This window comes from Lupinus angustifolius, unplaced genomic scaffold, assembly GCF_001865875.1.
Source record: "Lupinus angustifolius cultivar Tanjil unplaced genomic scaffold, LupAngTanjil_v1.0 Scaffold_313_12, whole genome shotgun sequence".
NCBI classification, from domain to species: Eukaryota; Viridiplantae; Streptophyta; class Magnoliopsida; order Fabales; family Fabaceae; genus Lupinus; species Lupinus angustifolius.
In genome coordinates, this window is record NW_017727665.1 from 1 (window position 1) to 19,029 (window position 19,029).

Here is a 19,029-nt window from a genome sequence, read left to right on the forward strand (position 1 = left end):
AGTTTGAGTAACCCATTACTCAAATGAGTAACCCATTACTGAGAGTTGTTGGAAGTGTTTTTCAGATTTCAAAGTGAAAGGTGTTCACTCCAAACGAAATCTCTTCACTCCAAACAACTCATACACTTTCAGAAACCTTCAAAGGGTGTTTGTAAACTCTATATAAAGGCTCTAAACTCTCACACAAAAACAAGAGAATAACACACGACTTTCATACAATTTTCTCTCAACTCTCAAAAGCTCTCACACTTTTTCTTAGAATTTATCTTTGAACCTTTTGCAACTTGTTCTTAAACTTTCAAGTTAATTTTTAAAAGTTGCTTCAAGTGTTTCAAAGACTTTTACAAAGAATATTATATACTTCTATATATATTCAGAGTTTGGATTGCAAGTTACATAAGTTTCATATTTGGAAAGGTGTTTTCCAAGGGTATAAGAATTAGGGAGTGTGTAAGGTACATAGAGATCTCGGGGTGAGATATTGTAATTACAACTCTTAATTCTTAGTGGAAAAATCTCTTATGCGGCAAGAGTACTGGAGGTAGCCTTCGGTGGACAAGAAGGTGAACCAGTATAAAACTCATTGTGTACTCTCTTCTCCTTATCTCTTCCAGGTGAATGCATCTATTTATAACATGAGATTTTTACCAAGTTCCTCATCTCTCCAATACGAGACTTGTGAGTTGTTTTTTCAAAACTCTTCTATGTGAAAAACTTGGGAGTTTTTTAGATTTCAAACCAAAAAATTTCCACTAATGCTACAAACCATGTTCCAATAATTAATATAACTAATATTTTGTTTTAAGATGAATATATGGTCAAGTATACAAGGGTTTTGACACATGAAGTGTCTTTAAGCCGGAGAAAAACTTGACTCAATACATCATATTTAAAGATATCTGACATGACAAATCATTAAATTATGTATCTCACTCCACCAATTAACAACAACACACCACGACCACCAACATTTTTCCCCTTCTCCCTATCATCCCTCCTCCCATTCCCATAACGGCTCCGCTAGAATCCTTCCCTCAACACTACCAGCTTCCTCAGCTCTGCCACCACTCTTCGTAAAATGTTAGCAACGTAAAAACCTAGAAACCTGAAGATTGGTAAATATGAAGCATGACAGAAAAGGAAGGACAAAGATAGAAAGAAAGCCTGGAATGTTAGTTGGATGGTACGAAATTATAGAGCTTGAAATTATAATTCAGAGGGTGTTAGGAATTGGTGGGTTGCGGTTGAGGGAGATAGAAGAGAGAAATGGGGGAAAAGAATCTGAATTGATGGAGTGAGACTCATAAATTAATGATTTACTAAGGTATAATTTGGTGTTTTTAAATATAATGCTTAGGGTTGTCTCTAAAAGAACTATTAGTTGGTGGTGTATGTGAAATTATAGAGGTTGAAATTGTAATGTGAGTGTTTTTATACACCGATGTCTTAAAAAGTGTGTCATTTTATAAATAACTTGATATGATTAATTGAAAAATATATATTTAAGTTAAAAGTTTAATAATAAAGTGTTTGTTTGATCAATCACAACAAACAAATTGGAGCACATGTGTTGTCTACAAATTGTGTCACTAACTTGTTATTGGTTGAAAAAATCTATTTAAGTTAAAAAATTAATTGTTAATTATTTTCATGACCATTCACCGTTGATGACACATGCAGTAACACAACTTATGAGACAGCGGATGTGTACCAAAAACAAATATATAATAAAATATGTGTTCCCCAAATGATACGGGTATTTTACGCATGAAATTAATAGTTTGATTCTAATGGAGAATGCTTAATTAAAAAGAGAGTGACTATTATATGCAAATTGTGCATAGTAAAATGTGAGTGAGAGAACTATGAACATACTGTCTTTTTAAGGTAGAAAATATGGAGTTTTTTTGGGTAAAAGCTAGATCCGGAAGAATCAGAATGTTAATATAACTAATATTTTAGTTGTCTTTTAAGGTGAATCTATAGTCAAGTATACAAGGGTTTTGACACATGAACTATCTTTTAAGTTGGTAAATAACTTGGTTGGAGATAATGTAACATATTATATTTAAAGATATCAAATTACATAATAACAAATTATTAAATTCTGGGTCTCATTCCACTAATTTAGAATTTTTCCTTTTCCTTTCTCTCTTCTCTCTCCCTTGACAACAACCCACCACCATCAACATTATTTCCCCTCTCCCTATCCTTCATCCTCCCAATTGCTTAACCGCTCCACCATAATTATTCCCTCAACATTATAAGCTTCCTCAGCTCTGCCACCACTCTTCATAAAATGTTAGCAACATAGCAACTTAGAAAGCCATAAAGATTGGAATAGATGAAGCATAAGAAAAGGAAGGACAAAGATAGAAAGAGAGACTGAAATGTTAGTTGGATGGTGTGAAATTATAGTTTAGAGGGTGTTAGGAATTGGTGGGTTACGGTTGAGGGAGAGAAGAGAGAAAGGGAAAAATCTGAATTGGTTGATCGAGACTCACAATGTAATGATAAGTTGAGATATAATTTGGTATCTTTGAATATGATGTGTTAGAATTGTCTCCAAATTAAAAGAGCTGTTAATTGGACGGTGTGAAATTATAGAGGTTGGAATTGTAATTCAGAGGGTGTTAGGAATTGGTGGATTGCCGTTAATGGAGGGAGAAGCGATAAAGGGGGAAACTCTGAATTGGTGGAGTGAGACCTAAAATTTAATAATTTGTTAAGGTATAATTGAGTGTCATTAAATGTGATGTATCAGGATGGTTTCCAACAAGTTTTTCTCAACGTATGATTATGATTCTAATGAAAATGTTAGAGCAGGTCCAATTCCGTGACAATAGAACATAAACCATGGTTGGTTAAGAGAAAAATTTGTATAGAAATATATGTATTTTGAGATACCTAATAAAATCTTGACAATACATTAAAAAATTAATTCTAGTTAAAATTTGGTAATAAATGATAGCACCAAAAAACATAAATACATTTGTCTTCAAATATGATATGTTATATATCTCTCAAGTTTTTCTCCGCTGGTTAATTATTGCTTTGGTTAGTTAACCATTATTCTTGTAGCAAATTAAAATCATGTTAGCTTTTTGGAATGGTTGCCATGCTTCTCTTCTTCTTCTTCTTTTTAAAACTCACTTGGATCTTGTTTTCCTTTATTTATGTGGTGCACGGGGCCCAACTCTTGATAACAATATCTAGGGGAATGCTTTTTACAACTGGCAAAAATGTAGTGGTTATTCATAACTTACTAAAAATGTTCTAAAGTTGATAGCTGGTCTGGGATTAGTAATGAAAGGTCCAAAATCCCATGAGGACCAGATTCTATTTCGACCCAAGTTATTGTTACATCTGATTGATCAATGTCAACATGGTATTTGGGAAGAATATAAACAATAGAGCCCCACATTTGTATCTTGTCCTTTTTTTTCTCTTACCAATAATGCAAGGAATAGTTTTTACTGACTTTTTTTTCCAACTAATCTTTCTTATGAATGCCCCATTTCCATTCCTCTCATTTTCATCAATACGAAGCTTTCCCGTGATGGAAGAAAACTTTTGTCATTCAAATGTTCCAATCTGGAATAACAATATACCTCTCATCAGTGGCGGATCTTGACCATAATTTTAGAGGGGGCAGCATTATGATTTATACATAAATAACATATGAAATCATTAGAATATATATAAATTTTTAATATAAAAATGAGTTATTTTTTCAGGTTTAAATTCCCAAAAAAATGATAGAAAATTTAACAAAACAAATTTATGAAGAAATTCCAAATATTCCTAAGCACAAATAAGTTCATTATCTCTTATAAACATTATATATATTCTAAACTCAGAAGAATCAAAATTTGAGCATAAAGTTAGTTTTTCTATCATTTCAAATAGAGAATCAAAATAATGTATGCTTGAGATTGATAAAAATAAATTTTTAAGAGAAAATATACAAAGATAACGATAATGAAATTAAGAATATCATACATAGCAATGGAATAACCCAACTAAAATTAATTAATCAAAAAATAGTTTACTAACAAAGAATAACAACGTCCATGAATAAAATTTGATGCAAGAAACAAACAAATCATAAGTAATCATGTCATGACTCATAGGCATATGATAATGTGTCATGGAAAAAACAATTGAAGAAAATTGATTTATAAAGAGTAAATATGACGTTTTTAAGGTGAAAAAATAAATGAGTTTGAGTTGGAGAGTTATCTGAAGGGACATCAGCGATAAGAGAGGAGAACATGTCATTTGATACTAAAGAGAGTGAAACTTCATAGAGGGTGAGAGCTTTGAAGAGAATATTGAATTTTTTTGTCCAATAAGTCGTGTAGAAATATTATTCTTTGAGAGAAAAATATATGCACTGACAATGTATGACTTTTATATTTTGTCATTTCATCACCTACCATTCATATCCAATCTTTATTAACTCTTTAAAAATTAATCTAAATGAATGATGTAATGAATGTGTATAAATCTTTACACTAACAATAGATAAATATTACACTCTCATCCTTAAATTTTGTTGTTGAATTTTAAAATATACCAAAAATAATATCTCTAATAAAATTTTTAAATATTTGAGGGGGGCAACTGCCTCCACCTGTCCTAGAGAAGATCCTCCCCTGCCTCTCATTAATATAAAAATAATCTGGAATAACAATATACTTCTCATTAATATAAAAATAATTTTTTATTTAAATAACCAATATATTAGTAATATTTCTATGTTGTTAACTTTTTGGTTTACATGAAGGGTTTTCCTAATTAACTGTTAGAGATTAATGAGTTCGTTCTTTGCAGCCTCAGTATTTTACTACTCTATACACAAATAAGCTCAACTATCTCATTTTATTATATGAATGATGGGTGAATGTGTTGAATTGGAATTAGTTTTGTTCTTATTTTACCCAAATGTTGGTTGGATCATTTTTTTGAACTCGGACCCGACTCTATATTTGAAACTATCTCGACCTTAAATGTGGATCAGGTCAACTTTTAAACTTGACTAAAACCCTAGACTCCGATCCGTTAAATATAATGTATACTTATTTTGGATAAAGTCTTCTTGATATTATTTATTATTATGAATATATAATTTGACATATAAAATTATATATGTATATAGATTATTAATCAGGTATATATGATGAAAAATTAGATAATAAATGATATTTTCGACAAAAAATGTGACATTATTCTAGACACATTTGAATAGAGACACATACAAACATGATGAGTAAGTGACTATAAGACAGGTCGGGACAGGTCAAATAATGTAATATCTATATATTGTCAGTAAAGTTTATAAACAATTTGGATATCATCTATGATTTATTTATATTACTTTTATTCAAGAGTCGATGATAAACATCTTTATACTGTCAGTACAAAAAAATTACATTGTTAGTATATTTTTTTTAAATAAACTTAAAATTGATAGGAAAAGTGTTACAAATAATTTTATTTATTTTGAACCCTCAATATAAAATATACAATGACCACAGAATAAACACAATATTAAAAGAGTTTAAAACCTATACACCGGCGGCAGTATAAAGTTTTTACACTATCAATCTATCATTCACTATTGATTTGTATTACTTTTTTTTTAGAGTCGATGGTAATTAATAAATCAATAGTGAACGATTTGCTAATAGTGTAAAAAACTCTTACATTACCAGTGTATACCTATTAAATCCATATAAAAAAAAAATACAGAGGAAATCATAAAAGACCTTTAAGTCATAGACATAATAATATATTTTACAAAGACCATTATAGTCCAACTTCAAATGTGTCAAATTTTTTTCTTCTCCTAGAACCTTGATCTTCTACACTCAGCAGGAAGGCCTTGTGGAAATCTCTTGAGATCATTGCAATAGTTATAGATCATGAAATATTTCTGAACCCATCTCAGTCTTCTTCTGCCAAAGGCATCAAGCTCATTTGTTTGCCACTCAGCATCAGAGTTTGGATTGAAAGACTTGGATGAGAACTGGGTGGCTTTGAAGTTTCTGTAGTATGCTGTAAAGGGTGCCTTGGACCAATCAGTTTTCACCAATCCACCTCTTGTGGCCCAGTCATCAGCATTCCATAGGCTAGAATAGATTCTCATTGGTTGGTTCTTTGGAAAAGGAACACCAACTGATTCAGCATTCTTGAATACCCTTATGGGAATGTTATCAACCAAGAATCTACAGTTAACCCAAATGATCAATTAGTTATTGGTTACTCATGAAAAGCATATATAGAAACCATAGTCAGTGGAGGATATGTGTGGTCGTAAGAAGTATGTCACTTCATATGTCACCGATTGATTGAAAAATGTATTTAAGTTAAAATTTTGATGATTAAGTATTTTTAACTAATCATAAGTAATGACATATAAAGTGACCCAATTTGTATGAAAGCATATGTGTTTCCCATAATTAGTTAATACATAAACTTAATAATTTAAGTTCAAGAGTGAATGTCTCATACCAGGTAAAATCATGTTTCAACTTTCAAGGCTAAAAAAATATACCTCTACAGGATTAGAATTCTTATATGTGACACCATTTTTTCACACTACTTTCATACTTAGTTAAGATATGTATAAATAATAGATTAATTAGATGCATTTTATGTGGTTAATGCATGTGCCTGGTAATTAGTTACAAAGTGTTACAAGATATTTAATTCCTGCACCTTTAAATATATGAAATTGGTGTAAATAGATTATGTGCAAGTATAATTTTGGTTTTTATTTCCACTTACATGATGTGCTGTGGCTTCCAAATGATTGAGTAAGTGTGGAAGTTTTTGGTGGGGTCAAACCAAAGGTAGAACTGTTGCTCTTTATCACCTTTGCCTTGGGAGAAAACGTTTGTGTGAAGAATATATGGGTCACCGCTTATGTTTCCCAAGAACTCAAAATCAATCTCATCATGGGTTGGCCCTTGAGATGATAACTGCAACAAAATGAATGAAAATATTGCTGTTATTGATTGATTATTCATATGGGCTTTGTTTTGTGGCAGCAGCACAAGACAAGGAGAAAAGGAGAATTAGTTTTGCATTTTTTTAAAGTAAGAATGAGAGTTTCTGCATGAGTAAAGTAATAACTTCTAGTTTTGGTCAATTTAATATCAGAAAATAATTAAGACCAAAGTTTTTTTAAATGAAAAATAGGACATAAGAGCCCCACATAACTCAAGCTTTTCCTCTTTTTCATTATCTTATTTTGTCATTAAATTATGCTGAGATAAGAGTTTTGCAATAAAAAAAATTATGTTTTGGACCAAGTCAAATTTAGCTAGCTTCCCCTGTCTCTATGGCAAGTGAAATTCATAGCTCAAAAAGTACAACTTTATTACTTTAACCGTCAATGCTTGAAAGGCACCATGGCGTGAGAAATGAATAAATAAAGCAATAGTTGTTGTCAAAGTAAAATTCTGCATTCTAAGGTCTAACTTGATTCTGTGGGTTTGCTACAATAGCACTTCTCGTGAACTTACAGTTGAGTTTGAAAAAGTTTGATGTCTAAAAAGTATGTCATTAATGGTCTTATTTTCAGACAGAATATATCATACTCTTTCGTGAAGAATCAATACTAAAGTTACTCAAACAATAAGTAAACCACTGAGCATGTAATATTAGAACTAGGGATGAGTATAGTTTTGTGAATAATGTTTGTTGCAGATGTAACATAATCGAAGTATTAGGAAACAAAAAACAAAGATAAAAATACTATATTTAGATGTTATAAAGGATGTAAAATGAAAGGGAGTGTCTATAATATTATGGAAAATGTTCAATACACTACTTTTGGCAAAACACTTATAATAAAAAGCTTTTGTGATTATAAAGTAGGTGTGATAAATGATCTCAGGCCAAAAATTTATGATAATATCATAACTCTAATAACATTACTTAGTTTTGGTATTGTGAAAACATACGTAGTAAGCAGTGACAGTGCCTGCAGAATTGCCAGCAACTAGTTTGAGTTGCATATCAATCCTCCCAAAAAGGTACTCTTTCTTTGATTTGAAGCCAGAGCCAGAAACTTTATCAAGAGAAAGAGATAGAAGCTGTCCACCATTGAATATCTTAGCACGGTTATCACCCCATGTTAGATCAAAGTCTTGGTAGAAGCTACCAGCACATGCCACAATCATAGTGCTAACCACCATGGTAAGCACATAAAACCCATTGTGAGTATAAGAACTAGAAGCCATTTTGAAAGGGATAGAAGTGTTGTTGCTTGTTTTGATGTGATAAAATGTGTTACAAATAGGTTTATATATATATAATTGTGTGAGGGTGAGAGGGAAATATTATGAGAGATTGGGTATATTGAGTGGTGGGACTAGTGAGGGTGCAATAACTTAGAGCTGTAGGGGACTAGGGGCCATAGGCTGGTGCCAGCTTTGCAAGTTTTGAAAGCTGGAAGCTTTTGTTTGGGCATATTTTGGTGACACTTACTAGATTTTATGTTATATTTTTTAGGAGTTAGACTTTTCCTAAGCAATAGAGAGTGAAATGCTATATAAAATAAGACAAAAATAAAAATAAAATGATAATTATATCTTTTTATTTATATTTATAATAATATTTTATCTTTAAAATTAAGTCTAAAATAATACTTTCTTTTTAAGTAATGGAGATGATTGCTGCTCATTATTTAGGCTTATGTGAATGGTGTTATTTCTGTGTGATAAATGATAGTGTCCCATTTTTCAATACAAATTTGATATAGTTGGGGGAGATACCTTAATATTATTAGGCAGGGTTTCCTTGCTATCTTTGAAATTTGAAAGGGCAAGCATAGTCTAGGAAGAATGATTTGGAAATGGCTTCATGACCGCAGGTAAAGAAATGCCAAGAATTATTATTAGAAAAATTAAATGAATAAGAAGGATTTAAATATATATATTTTATTCATAAACATTATTTATAAAATGCAATATCATTTCTTCCATTTAGTGGACTCCACTTTGAAAAAATACTTAATTGTAATATTTGTACATATTAAAAATTATTGTTTCTTCACACAAAAACTTAATTAATCCTCAACAGCATTAGTCATGATAGGATAAGGACGGACTATGATAGAGAAGGAGATGATAGTTGCATCTTATTATGTTGGATCACCAAATTCTAGATACATCGACAAATTATCATATTTAGCAAATAAGACCGTGATATAATTTCATGTGGTAAAATAACCTACACTCTAACTTTTCGCTATTGGTGTTTTATTGCTGGAATGAGTTTGCTTTAAGGCCTAAGCATATATTGTGAGCTTAGCTGATATTCCCAAGCTTCTCCAACGATATAAGCTAGATGAGCATTATGAAGACGTTGGTTAACATGTTATAGCATATTATTAGAGCAACCTTTTGCTTGTCAATTGTCATATCAACAATACTTATTAACATATTTTTCTGGCTAACTCAATAGTCACATAAGATGCTCTCCTAGCTAACTCAGTAGTAGTTGGATAACTCAAAAAGGTTTCATTGCTTTATCACCTCTACATATATGCTTATTCAAGCTAATATTTTATTCCCCCAATGATATATGCTTAGCACACATATATAGTTATTGATTGTATGATTATTAAGAAAATTATATATAATTATCGTTTAATATTAATCATTTAAATAAAATTCAATAATAAATATTAATTCGTTTCATTTCTTATAACAATTGATTCATACAGATAAAACTAATATATATATTCTAAGCCATCCGAGGTGCTCTTATAAAAAACTGGAACTTCACCCAAAAGAGGAAGGTATAGAAGATTAAGAAGTTAATCACTCTTACAAAAAAAATGTAATATGTATATATATACTATTAATATAAAGATTTATATATGGTTAGTACATCATCTATTATTTATTTATATTATTTTTTTTAAAATTAATAGTGATCAAATATGAATGGTAAATAATACTGTATATATAAAACTTATATGATATATAGGCATGCATTTCTTTCTCCTCTTAAAAAGGGGCCTGGGCAATGATTGTGTCTCGGTATATATGGGTAGACCCCATTTTACTATATGATATGAACTGAACAATTCTTTAAAAGGAAGAAATATTAGGTGGTGGATGCCAACTGTGTATGATATGGAAGGAGAATAAATCCATGAAGGTATTTTACCACTTCATAGGACCATCAATCATGAAACATGGATCCACTAGCATCATGCCACGTGTCAAGGTACATACCTGAGCCATTCCTTCTAACCTTTTCATTGTTACAAGTTTTCATGTTTGTGGGACATTGTTTGGATGTGGGGTTAAAAATATGGTCACGAGAGTGGCTATGATATGGCATAGTTATCCACTTCGATCATTCTGATAACTCTATCTGCTTCCTTTGTCTATGGGTTGTTGCATAGGTTCAGTTTTAATTTGTCATTTTGTTAATGTTGACAACAACTTTGGATGTGAAGGACAAATCAAATCAAATAGAAAAATAATAATTCAAACCTTCATGCATTTATTTCTCACGAGTACCGTGCCTATATAATTGTATATAAATCTACCTGTATGACTGATTATTAATGAGAAAAATTACTAGTGCATGAACTAACATCTTGGTGGGATATTTAGTACTATTTATATCTAAAAAAAGCTATATCCAATAATTGTGAAATAATTTTTTATATTACTAACATATTATCCATTATTTATATTTAATTGACTTTGAAATATAAATAATAAAGATTTATGATAAATAATATATTGATTATATATAAAATTTTAATTAAAATATATAAATATTACACTATTTTTTTCTCGATGTGATAATGGTCCAACATTGAATAAGGAAGGTCTCGAAAATTAAATCATGGTCTTGGGACGGGAGCATGATCCATATTGGCAGAGTTTTATAGAGGCGATGACCACCGAAGTACATAAATGTTGTAAATTTAAGGACTCTATAGGTGGGTGGCATTGACTTGGGAAAGGCTTAACCTTATCGTTTAATATTTGAAGAAAGAGGTTTCAAATCGGTGAGTTAGGGCACATGTTTTGAATAATTAAGAAAATAGATTTATGAAAAAATTGTTTGTTTAATATTCTGAGATATGTTTTCTTATAATAGTTTATTCACTTCTGAAAATTTCCTCAAAGAAACTAATAGTTTTTACATTTAAAAGTGTAAGAATATTTTTTAGTTATAGTGTAAGAATATTTTGAAAAGCCAGAATAACTATTACATAACTTTAGATGAAAACGTCAATTTTATATTTAAAGATACATTTGGCATTAAGTTTGTCTTTACAACTAAATAAGTAATTTTTTTCTAGTAACAACTAAATAAGTCTTCTAAGATTAAAATGGCAACTTAATGCTAATTTTATATTTCAAGGAAGAATATATTTTTATCAATTATTTTATTATTATTATTATTATTATTCCTGAATTCAAGAAACTACATATAGTGACCAACTTAGTGTCAATATCATCCTTAATCATAGCTTTTCATCAAAAATATTGTGCAGAAATCCTTAATAAATGACATTAGAATCTGATTAAGTTGAGTCCAGCCAAAAAAATACATTAAGAAGGCAAAAATTTACGTGTTTTTCTATTCACAATACTTAAATCTAAATTCTTATTTAAAGAATTATCACGCGCCAATAACTTTCATAAAATGATAATTAATCTTCACTAACTATTTATTTAAAGAGGGGTTGAGATTTATTAATTATAGAAGATGGTAAGTGGGAATCAAGTTATGGCGAACAGCTAGCAGATCTCCAACCTTTACCTGCAAAAAGGCACTAAAATGATGATACCTTATTTTTAAAAAGTAGCATTAGAAGGCATAACACTTCAAATGGACCTGATTTTCATGTGATTGTATATGGTTGTTGGGAAATTAATTAATGTCCTTCAATTCTTTCTAGTTTTCTTTCTTATTAAATTTAAAGCATGGTTTCTTTGCAAAGCATATCAGTACAAATCCACTGCATGTTATTGAGGTTTGGTTCAAAGGGGGAGGAAAGGGAGAGAGCTTTAACTAAGAGGAAGGAAAAGAAAGAAACATAATTCATTTGTTTGGTTTAGTTGAAAAATATAATATTTATGAATTAGTGTAAAGATTTATATATACTTAATATATTTATCGTTGACTTGTATTACTTATATTTAAAAGTGTTGATATTGAAAAAATATATATGATAAATGACATAATAAGTGTGTAAAAATATCTTACATTTTTAATAAATGCTTTTTTTTAGTCTTAGTTGAATAAGAGGGAGGAGAAACAACCTTATATTCCCTTCAAACTTCTGAATCAATCGTTAATTAAAATCATTTTATCTCTTTCCCTCCCCTCTAGTCCCGTCAAACCAAACATATTAGGCAATTATGTTGTACTTCTTTTTTGTTAAAGAAATTGTTGGGGGTTGAGATATGAGGATGCAACCTAATTGAAGATCTTTATTTGATCCCCTCTAGCCCCTTCTTTTCTAAGAAGATCTTTATTTGATCTTTTGTTTATATTAGGTGAATACCTTTTGTGCTAATATTAATACAATTTTTCCATATCGGAAAAAAAATAGATTCAAGAAGCCAATATTTGGAACCATTGGTGCTGAAAATGTTAACTAAACAAAAAGCTAAACAACTAGATGAATGAGGATACATAATTTACAGATAATGAAATTGCTGGATGCAACTAAATTGGCTAGTTAGATGATTGAGATATAGATATATCCCATTAATGAATCAAAACTACTTATTCCTCACCAAATTATCACAGCTTTTTCATGAAAAACAAGGGAACGATCATAGAAAGTGTGATTTCTCTCATCAATTGAGCTCAATAATGAGACTCTCTCACTCATACAAACTTTTTTATGGCATATGCTTTTGGTGAAAAGTAGCTATTATGCCATTAATTAGTGACAATAATTAACGATAATTATTGTGAATTTAAATATAATGGATGTATCATAATACTAGTATTTAATTAGTAATCATAATATTCTCTTTGAAGGACACATTCCATATAAAGTAATCAAACCATGGTTTCTACTTTTAATGTAAATTAATCTACAAATCAAAAGAACTACTTTTGCTGAATTTGAATTTTGAAGTCACGGTCTTCATAATGGAAATGGTTTGATAGGCTGGCATACACAGTGAGGACTGAGGAGAATTAAAAGTTTAGAAACCAGCATGAGTGAATATGGAATTTGAAATCTGTGTATATAGAAGGATCTTAAACCCTTCACATCTTGTTCAATTTCATACCAAATGAAGCCTCAATCAAGTTAGAGAAATACAAAATATACAAATGTTCAAATATATTTTTAAATCACTACAATATTACTTTACCACTGTTCTCTACTAAGTGAAACTTGTATAGATACAAAATCTGGTTAGTCATTATGTTACTTTTGAATTCTGATACAATTATTTTAAAATTCTCATTAATTGTTTTCCATATTTTTTTGTACTACCAAAGGTGTCCATCACTTTTTGGTAAGGAAATCATTTCTTTCAGATATATGGTTGTTCCTCTCAATAAATGTTGCTCTCAGAAATTGAATACTTGACATTTTGTTCTCTGGAAATCTTGCGGGACTTTACAGCACTACACATATCTTTTGTTGGTATTAATTGTTTCAGTATATAAGCACATACCTATACAAGTTTGACTCATTCTACAGATATCCATGTATAATCTATTAGCCGTGTCCCTCTACCTAACTTTGTTTTGCCAAACATTCAGATTCAAGTATTTGTCCCCAAGAATGGTATAGGAGAGTGGTGACCATATGAAAGTAGTGGTTTGCATCATGCGGTGACTTGGGCATAAGTCAGTTACAAAGAAAACCAAATCCAACTCTTGTTTAGGACCTTGAATTAATAGTCTATCTCTATTATTAATTATACACAGAATTTCGAGCAATTTTTATTTATAGCTTTTGCTAATATGGTATTTCTATGGTCTGATATCATACTCTTGGTGAGTTCTGATCAGCTCAATTATTAATTAAATGGTTATTTGACAATATTTTTTTTTAAATAACAAACAAATTATGAGATTAGCGCTCCAAAAATTTAACATCTTGATTTTTGAAAGACGGATAGACTGACAGTGTAAGAGTTTTTTAAATTGTCACTGCATAAATCTTTATACTGTCAGTACATAGATATTACATTTATATATAATCTAAGAGTTTTTTACATTGTCATTACATTATTCGCTATTCATTTTCAATTATGATTCATTTTTAAAAAAATAATTCGAATAAAGAGCGGATTATATTACATTTTTGCAAGATGTTGATCAAAATATAATGGCAATATTGATAAGTTCATTCTTTCAAGATGCACGTTGAACAAAATATAATGGCAATATCGAATGTTTCAAAATGCATGATCTAATCCACGAACACGCATATCAGTAGTTGGGACAGACTTTATTTATTGCATATGAGGGGAAAGCAGTGTCAGTGCAATGGGCTGTATAGGTTTGAGAGAAATCTACAATGGTGTCTCTCTTTCTGCCATATACCAATCATATATTATCATATGGGAAAAAATGAAAAAAATAATACTTTAATTAGTTTGAGATAGGAAATGAAATATTATTAGAAATATATGATCTTTATCTTTAAAATCTCCACCATTAAAAAGGAAATACATCAAGTCCAAGAGTTTTACATAATCCACCACTTGACCCTAGAGCTGATCTCTCAACTTGTAATGATACTCGGTCAATGATAACAAATAAAGATAAAACAAAGTAAAAACCCTGTAAAGCAAAATAACCAATAAACCTTAATCTTAAGTATTAAACATGAAACATGCATGATGTCCTCTTCCTTCGGAAATTTATTATTAATCCTTTGACGATTTTGACATAATGTATGGACATTGTTAATAAATGTCTTAAGGGTATCTTAGGAATAAAAATAGTAATACTTCGTTGGAGATTAAAGTATATATCACCGTAATTTATTTTTTATTTTCAAATACATGTAAAGGAAACAAAGAAATGCAATCTTTGAACTAAGAGTGAAATCATAACTTTGTTGAGAAATACAAATGGTTTGATCTTTTTTAAATGCAATCTAATCTAGTAAGTTCAGAGTTAGTGATGTAGAATTTTCAAGATAATCAAGACAAAAAAACTACCATGCTAGATCTTAGCACACAAGTTATTGAATCTCTAAAGGGGTGAAAATCATGTGATGTCTTTTTTTAGAATGTGATGTCTATTCTCTCACTACAGTTAGACTTTAATCTTGTCGCATTTTTGTTCTTATCTTGTAACTCTCTTATAACTGATTGTACTTTTGTTACTTAATAAAAATTTCATTTTGCTCACCGAAAAAAGTTAATGCATCTCCATGTAGTAGCCCATGACATTGAGTTGGTGTAAATACTGTATAGTACAGTATGCAAGTCTCCACAATCAACATGAACCAATAAAGAAGATGATCAAATCACAACCAAACCAAGCTGATAATGATAATTCCAATATCTCTCACTCAAGTATAGCAGTCAATATTTAAGACTTTGAAAAGGCTATTAAGCCATATGCACCAAACCTAAATAATCATTTGACATTTGTCATAGTAGACGATATCATAGTATAAAAGGAAAGATGAATGATCAAGCTTCATTTCTAGATCATCTTGCCCTATTCCTGGTTGGGATAAGTTGACAAATCAAACCCAGGTGGTATAAAAAGTGTTGTTGATACTTTTTGTAATTCAGTTTAGTTAGTTAATCTAGTTAGTGTGTACTTTCTGTTTATAGTAAGTAGTTAATTGGTTGATGCTATAAATAGAAGTGTTTGTTTTGTAATTGATAATGCGTAAAAAGGAGGCAATAACAAAGACTAGACTCACCTCTCATCACATCTCTTCTTCTTCTACATTCTTTACCAATAGTTCTTCATTCTTCTCCAAACTTGTTCTTCTTCTTCTTCTCGTGCTTAATCTTCTTCTTCATCTAGTTTGCAAGTGAAGTAAACAACAGTGGTATCAAGAGCTTTGCTTTAGGTGATTTTTACGATTCCTGGATCGGTGAGAAAAGGGAAACTTATCAGTTCATCCATGACTACAAATAGTGGTTTTACAATGACACTACCCATTCTGGACAACAAGAACTATAAAAGATGGCACATACAGATGAAGGTCTTGTTTGGTTATCAAGAAGTACTTGATATAATTCAAGAAGGCTATCAATCAGTGGGTGAGGATGCAACTGAGGCTCAGAGACTAGTTCACAGAGATTGTAAGAAGAGAGATTGTAAAGCCCTGTTCATGATTCGTCAGTGTGTGGATGAATCGAATTTTGAGAAGATTTCCAATGCAAAAACAACAAAAGAAGCTTGGGACAGCCTTGAAAAATGCTATGCTGGTGCAGAGAAGGTAAAGAAGGTGAAGCTCCAAACCTTGAGGAGAGAATATGAATTACTACAAATGAGAGATGGTGACACAATTGCAAAGTACTTCACCAAAATCAGATCACTGACAAATCTGATGAAAGGATGTGGTGAAATAATGAGGGATCAATTAGTAGTTGAAAAGGTGTTGAGGACCTTAAACCCCAAGTTTGATCATGTGGTTGTTGCCATAGAGGAGTATAAGGATCTTGAGGTGCTCAAGATTGAAGAATTGCAAAGTACTTTAGAGGCACATGAACAAAGGATCAAAGAAAGAAGCTCAGAGAGAAACTCTGATCAAGCTCTCCAAGCTCAAGCAAGCAGAAGGCCATTCAATCAAGGAAATCTCACAAAGAGATTTAAGAACAAATGGAAACCTGAAAAATGAAGAAGCTATGAAGGAACAAGGCAGGACTCAAACTCATTCTCTGGAAACAGAGGTAGTGGACAAGACCAGATGTCAAAGAGAAACAAGAAGAATTTTGATAAGAAGAAAACTCAATGCTTTAATTGCAAGAATTTTGGTCACTTTGCATCTGAATGCAGGTTCAAGGTTGCTCATGGCAGTGGTCCAGAAATTGAAGTCAGGTTGGCTCAAGAGGAGGAATCTGAGGAGGAACATGTCCTACTAATGGTCACATCAGAACAAGAAGTCAAGGATGATTACTGGTATCTTGACACAGGGTGCTCCAATCACATGTCAGGCAACAAGGAGTGGTTTGAGAGACTTGATGAAAATGCCAAGAGTAGAGTGAAGTTTGCTGATCATAGCTCCATCAATGTTGAGGGAGTTGGAGATATCTCAATCAGAAGAAAGGATGGGAAGAGTGTAAGCATCAAAAATGTCCTATATGTGCCCAAGATGAAGAGTAACCTACTTAGCCTTGGGAAACTACTTGAGAAAGGATATGAAATGACCATGATAGCAAGATGCTAAAGTATATGACTGTGACAAGAATCATCTTGAGGGTTCCACTGTCCAAAAACAGAACCTTCAAGATTGAGATTCAAGTCAATAATCACAAGTGCCTATTATCTAAGACAACTCATGATAATTGTACTTGGCATCAGAGGTATGGCCATCTGAATTTCAAGAGCCTTGAGCTTCTGAGCAGGAAAGGAATTGTCACTGGATTACCATCAATTAGTAGTCCAAGCACACTGTGTGATGATTGTCTGTCAAGCAACCAAAGTAGGAACAGCTTTGTGTCTCACATACCAACTAGATCAACAAAGTCACTTGAGTTGATCTACTCAGATGTATGTGGCCCCTTTGAAGAACACTCATTGGGAAACAATAGGTATTTCATGACCTTCACAGATGACTTTACAAGGAAGACTTGGGTTTACCTGATCAAGAGGAATGGTGAGGTATTCTCAATCTTTGTGAACTTTAAAGCTCAAGTAGAAAGATAGAATGGACAGAAATTGATGACCCTGAGATGTGATGGAGGAGGAGAATACTTGTCAAATGAGGTGAAGGATTTCTGTGTCAAGGAAGGATTGATTCATGAAGTAATTGCTCCATATACCCATCAACATAATGGTACTGCAGAAAGGAAGAACATAACCATTCTCAACATGACAAGAAGTATTCTCAGAACAAAGTTTATGCCAAAAAGGTTTTGGGGTGAAGCTGTCTCTACAGCAGTGTACATCATGAATAGATGCCCTACAAAAAGGCTAAAGGAAACCACACCTGAAGAGGCTTGGTCAGGCTCAAAACCAAGGGTGGATCACTTCAGAGTGTTTGGTTCAATTTACTATGCTCATGTACCTGAAGCTCAAAGAAAGAAGCTTGATGACAGAAGCAAGAAGCTTGTATTTCTTGGCTTTCACACTACAGGTGCATACAGGGTTTATGATCCACTAAGTCACAGGATAATGTTGAGTAGAGATGTGAGAATTGATGAAACACAAAGCTGGAATTGGAATGAAACAAGCAATGACCCAGTAAGACACACAATAGTGCAACTTGATGAAGGCCTAGCAGATTAGGAACTATTGCATACTAATCAACTAGTTGGTGAAGAAATTCAAAACCAACCAATACCACAAAGAGCCAGACAACCACCATCAAGACTAAGTGACTATGAAGTCTTCCCAGACTCAGAAATCACCACTGAAGGAGAATTGGTTCACATGGCTCTCTTGGCTGAAATGGAACCAGTAAGCTCAGAAGAAGCTTTTAAACAGAGTCATTGGCTTGAAGCTATGCAAGAAGAACTCATGTCCACTGAGAAAAATAGAACCTGGGAGCTCACTCAGTTACCAAAAGGAAAGAAGGCCATTGGTGTAAGGTGGGTTTATAAAGTAAAAATAAATCCAAAGGTTGTAACACCGCGAATTTTACGATTTCGAATTATAAGATTTTATTAATATTTTTATTAATTATATATTCGAAAATGAATTTCTGGGAAATTTCGGTAAAGAATTAGACGAAACTCTAGTTGAGTTTTAGTCTTGAAATTTTATTTCCTATTTTGTGGTAACTTTTGGTAATTTTCGGAGACAGTGGGTTCTAAACCACTGTCGGGGCCGAAATCCACCCAGTACGGCTCAAAAAGTGGTTTTTGAGTT

General features: G+C 31.7%; 2 protein-coding genes across 2 annotated transcripts; one reads left to right on the forward strand and one right to left on the reverse strand.

Annotated features, from left to right (window-relative positions):
- Nucleotides 1-5,737: 5,737 nt before the first annotated feature.
- On the reverse strand, nucleotides 5,738-8,307 carry LOC109340978 (xyloglucan endotransglucosylase/hydrolase 2). The gene is made up of 3 exons (XM_019578757.1): nucleotides 7,974-8,307; nucleotides 6,793-6,986; nucleotides 5,738-6,230 (listed from the first exon to the last, which is right to left on the reverse strand). The coding sequence occupies exons 1-3, from the start codon at nucleotides 8,250-8,252 to the stop codon at nucleotides 5,852-5,854; spliced, it is 852 nt and encodes a 283-aa protein (XP_019434302.1). The 5' UTR covers nucleotides 8,253-8,307; the 3' UTR covers nucleotides 5,738-5,851.
- Nucleotides 8,308-16,141: 7,834 nt separating this feature from the next.
- On the forward strand, nucleotides 16,142-16,837 carry LOC109340977. Its single transcript, XM_019578756.1, has one exon. It carries the CDS (start codon nucleotides 16,142-16,144, stop codon nucleotides 16,835-16,837), a length of 696 nt encoding a protein of 231 aa, XP_019434301.1.
- Nucleotides 16,838-19,029: the final 2,192 nt, after the last annotated feature.

What these genes read in the sequence shown, in the direction of transcription:
- LOC109340977 (XM_019578756.1), top strand. Translation starts at nt 16,142, where the DNA reads ATGACACTACCCATTCTGGACAACAAGAACTATAAAAGATGGCACATA.
- LOC109340978 (XM_019578757.1), bottom strand. Translation starts at nt 8,252, where the DNA reads ATGGCTTCTAGTTCTTATACTCACAATGGGTTTTATGTGCTTACCATG. An exon ending in GCACTGTCACTGCTTACTAC is followed by an intron (nt 6,987 to 7,973) that starts GTATGTTTTCAC and finishes ATTTTGTTGCAG; the next exon opens with TTATCATCTCAAGGGCCAAC. An exon ending in TGGAAGCCACAGCACATCAT is followed by an intron (nt 6,231 to 6,792) that starts GTAAGTGGAAAT and finishes GGTTAACTGTAG; the next exon opens with ATTCTTGGTTGATAACATTC.